The 5,000-nt window shown below is 47.0% G+C and overlaps 1 protein-coding gene across 3 annotated transcripts in view; it reads left to right on the top strand.

The window, feature by feature from the left end:
• The window catches only part of cux2b (cut-like homeobox 2b), a 92,615-nt gene that overhangs the window by 61,943 nt on the left and 25,672 nt on the right, over positions 1 to 5,000 (top strand). For all 3 annotated transcript variants that reach the window (XM_030359342.1, XM_030359344.1, XM_030359343.1), the window contains exon 4: positions 1,244 to 1,322. In XM_030359342.1, coding sequence (XP_030215202.1) covers positions 1,244 to 1,322 — 79 coding nt within the window. The remainder of the gene's footprint in view (positions 1 to 1,243; positions 1,323 to 5,000) is intronic.

Below are 5,000 nucleotides of genomic sequence, written 5' to 3' on the forward strand. Positions count from 1 at the left end.
ACATGCAAACATGTGATTTCAGGGGTGTGGTAACCCACATATCCACTGGTGCAGGCCCTGTCTCCAGGGTGGGGGTGGGCAAGGGCAGGTGGCGCCTAATTCGCTTTCTTTTGTGCCTCCTGATGAACTGTTAATTGGTTTGCCGGGCCCCCGCGGAGCCAGGGTACAGCCAATCGCCGAGGGCCTGGCGCCGCCGACGCAGCCCCCGCCTGTCAGCACGACACCTGCCTTTCAACAGGCCAAATGTCACCTCCCAGCAAAAAAACAAACCACAAAAAAACGTCCCGAAAACCCGAACCGCAAAGTCTCTCTCCGGTGAGGCAGGATGAAAGGCAGTGGCTCCGCAGTGCTTGTGTCTGCCGCCTCTCTCCGTCGTCGCTCCTGCTACCTACAGTGAGCGCGAGGTGTCGTTGGCGCTGTGGGCCTCTTTGAAGCTGCCTGCTGTTGAATTAAATCCATTCTGGTTTAGGGATGTAGAATAACAACGACAAGAAGGGTTTGTCGCCCGGTTAGAAGTAGTCAACGCCGCCCGCCACAAAAAGTCCAATAAGGCTATTACGGGACTTTGTGTTTTTGTGTTTTATCCGATTCTTTGTCATAGGACCCTGAGGGTTTTGTGTTTGCGTTCAGGTTCTCACATTTTACTCATTAGTCCTCCATGTAACCGTCCCATTTTTGTATACGGAAAGATTATAAATAAAGTTTTCACGAAAACAGCACAGCGCCGCCACCCTTCCTCAGTACTGCCTCAGTGCATTCCCTCATCCTTCCCCGTCCTACTGAATGGCACCGCTTCGGTAAAGAGTGAGGATCCAATCTAAGGGAACCTTCTGTGTGGAAGGTTGTAGGCTCCCGAGTAACCGCCAAAGCTTAGTGCCTTGTCTTTTGTTCTGCTTGTTTAGAAAGCACAGAGGCTCATTCTAGAGAAACCACCAGCATCATGTTATGTATTCATTGTATCTCTCACACATTTCCCTGATTTGATCAGAATTAATCAACTTCTTTCCTGATACTGTTCTTTTAAAAACCTCAGTTGTTTGTAGCGTTGTTGTTGTTTTATGTTTTTTTTGCACTGGGTTTTGTGCTGGAGATCTGAGCTCAGGCTGCTGCTGAAAGTCCTCTCAAGGGGTCTGATCAAAGCATGCGCCCAGTGTGTACAAGGCGAGGATGTGTTGTGTGGATTGTGAGTCAGGTGCGTGCTGTGTCTGTTGCATGTACCTTAATAGCATTTTCTCCCCTGCAGGTTGTTGCTCTGAACAAGCGGAGCAAGGAGGCAGAGTCGGCATTCCTGGGAATCTACAAACAGCTCATCGAAGCGCCAGGTGAGTCCCACACCGCCATCACACTCACCGAGCGGAAGACACACACACACACACACACACACACACACACACACACACACACACACACACACACACACACACACACACACACACACACACACACACACACACACACACACACGTACACACACAAACACAGGTATGAAGATACGTTGCCATGCTGACATAACTGGGCTATTAGAGACAAATAGATTGTTCATGGAGAGTGTGGAGGTACAATAGCGGTTTTCGAAAGATGCAAACAGAAACACACATGCATCACGGATATATCCTATACTCACATATAGACACCCAAGTAACTCCTAGACGGAACCACAAACGCATGCACACGCACGCACGCACCTCGTACGCACACACACACACACACACACACACACACACACACACACACACACACACACACACCCCACACAAGTACACACATAGAGACGCTAATCAGATACTAACGCATGATAAGCTGCACAAGGCAAGTCCTGGAAAAGTAATATATACTTTTTATAGTTTCTCACCACAGAAATGTGGTGCAAAGGCTCCCAGATCAGAGTCAGTCACATCACCCCCCCCCCCCCCCCCCCCCCCCCCCCCCCCATCCTCACACCCTGGTGGCCCCCAGATTCCTCATCTGTCTCTGAGGGCACCCAGCAGATTCCAAAAAAAAACTGTGTTTGAGGGCCACTTCAAAACGTGGCCGAGTATGTAGCCTGGCTGCGGAACGGAGCCGGTCCTTGTGGGGGGCCTCGGGTGCTGATTGTAGAGGGCCAATTAAAATCCAGAACATTCCCAACAGCTTCAGTGTGGCGTGCCGTGGGGCCCCTGATGAGGCCAGCAGGGGTAGTGACAAACAGAGAAGAGAGGAGCAAGAAAAAGAAGAGCTTGAATAAGTTAGGAGAGGGAAAAGAAGTGTAGTGTGTTTATCTTGATGTCATTTGGCACGGTATTACTCTTTGTTGCAATAGATGAGAACACAGAGGAGAAGAAAAAGGAGAAGGGGAAAGGGAAAAGAAGCGCTCCCCAATCTCCGTCTAGATCAGAGGAACACTCAGGCAGGAGCAGAGGATGCTGTTTACAGATTCAATGAATACCAGATAAAAGTCCCCGCGTCACACAAACACCAACTGACTTTTAAAGGTCTCCATTTTCTTTCAGTTTTCTTCAAGTCCTCCCACTGCATTTGTTGCACACACACACACACACACACACACACACACACACACACACACACACACACACACACACACACACACACACACACACACACACACACACACCACACACACACACACACACACACACACATTGATTGACATACTTTGGAGTTTTCCTTGATAAGATGCATCTGTCTTTGAAAATGAAGTGTTCAGTTTGATTACCCAAACCATACCTCCTCTGAACATAGACTTATAAAGAGGCGGCCATTAGCCTATGCATAGGTGTGCAAAATAAACTCAACCAATGATACTTCTCAGCAGAGAACAAACAAGGAGAGTTTGTTTGGTTCTGAGGGCTTAAACAAATGTCTTATTTCTTTCAAAGCTCCAATGTGCACTTACAACGACACATCGTGGCACACCTGATTTCAGTCACTTGGCCTGATGTTTAGGGACGTCAAGTTCTGGTCGGTTGGTATAAGTTTTTTGGTTTGCTGTACTTGTTCGGCCTGAGTCTCATTGATCGGACAAGCACTGCAAGCACAACTCCTTTGACGGACTTGTGCAAGCACAAGTCACTTTGTAAAGGAAAAAAGGGTATCTTAATGCATTCTTTTTCTTGGCGGGGGGGGGGGACATTTGCAGACCAATGTGTTTTATTTTTGAGTGATAGTATATATTGTGTTAGAAATAACATTATTTATGAATACAAATAATATTGGAGGCTATGTCGTTTCTGTTTTAATAATCATACGTTTGATAGACTATAACACTTAGAGGACAGGAGGCCAAAACACCCCCGGTTTCTCAACTTTGAACTCAATTTAAAGAAGACTGCTAGTGATATATAAATCATACTCATATATAACTTTTATATAAATATTTAATCAGCTCCAAAGTAATTTATACCAAAGAAGTCATCTGTCTGACAGCATTTGGTTAAAAAGGAAGACAAAAAAGTATGTCAAGTGTAAAGTCAGTAAAAGTATGTAAGCATATGCATAAGTTATACTTGTATCATGTTGTCTGCGCTTCTCCCTCAACGTTTGTGTTAAACGCCCGATATGCGTTGAGTGTGAACATATCAGAATTGGTGCCATCCATGGGGACCCATTATATCAAACACAGAACCAGACGTCAAGAGGAGTCTCCCGACGTGGGTTGTGTCTGTGGGCTGGCCGACGTCGCGCTCCGTGGCTCGTCCGGTGTGCGACCCACTTTACACTGTACCTCTGCTGAACCAAGTCGGACTCAGGTCAGACCTGGTCCAGGTGGATCTGAAACACACTGTCCTTCTCCAAACAGCACCTAGTTGATATTTAGGCCAGCAGGTAGCGTAGAATTCAGAGAGACCGATTAAGTTAAAATAGAGATTACATGCAGAGTTATTCTATCATTTTTTATTTATTTTATAATTCGGACCAATCGTTTGGGGCCGTAGTGTTTGTTGAATTTCAGCTGACCAAGATTTTATCTGGTTGACTGCAGCCGTACTTATGAAAGATAGTTGACTGAGATTGAGATGTTTCTAGGCATTAATTCAACCTTAAACACTCGCTCTGATACATTGTACATCACAAGCAAATTTTAATTTAGCTAAAACTGATCCTGGAATAGATGTTCATCGTCTGTACTTTTTTGCAAGAACTAAAACAATCTTTGGGGTGAATAAATCTTTGCGCCTTAGGCTGCGTTCAGAACAACCCCGATGAAGCAGCATTAAATGGTGTGTCCCTTTAGCGGCGTGTCACTAAGCTAGGATGCTAACGTTACATGTAAACAAGGTTCTTCTTCCCTTGTCTTTCAGTCCGATCGCCGGCCTGTGTTACTGGCTCCCGCAGTACGTTGTAGCGTTACTTTTAAAGGTTGAAGCTTTTTCAACGTTTCGCTGAAGGCTGCATCTTTTTCCCGCACCCCCACCACCTCAGCCATCACTCCCCCCATTCAGATCAACGGCTGAACCGGGGTTTTCATCCCAGCCCCTGATGGGGTCTGAATGCAGCCTTACAGCCGTGACATACTCAATGTTCTCCTAACTGGAGAGCTCCCTGTTTCCCGCCTTCTTTAGTCAACCAATCAGAACACCAGCTGGCTGTGTCTATCTGGGGGGGGGGGGGGGGGGGGGGGGGGAGGTAGTTAATGTGAACTGTATTCTGGGCCTGTTTGTCTCTGTACTCGGCCCAAGGTCACCCCTCCCATGCTCTTTTGTAAGGATGGATTAGTCCAGGTAGCTGGAGGACAGTCATTTGGCTGCGGCCCCAACTTTGTTCACCCACCCACACACCACCTACAAATACACACACGCACACACCACCTACAAATACACACACGCACACACCACCTACAAATACACACACGCACACTCCTCCTACAACCACGTACCCGTAGACATATACGCATACACAGGCACACACATACACCCAAACACACACACACACGCGCGTGCACACATACACACACGCATTCACACACACATGCCTTAACCCTTCCCCAATGCCACAGCTCATGT

This window comes from Gadus morhua, chromosome 6, assembly GCF_902167405.1.
Source record: "Gadus morhua chromosome 6, gadMor3.0, whole genome shotgun sequence".
Classification (NCBI taxonomy): domain Eukaryota; kingdom Metazoa; phylum Chordata; class Actinopteri; order Gadiformes; family Gadidae; genus Gadus; species Gadus morhua.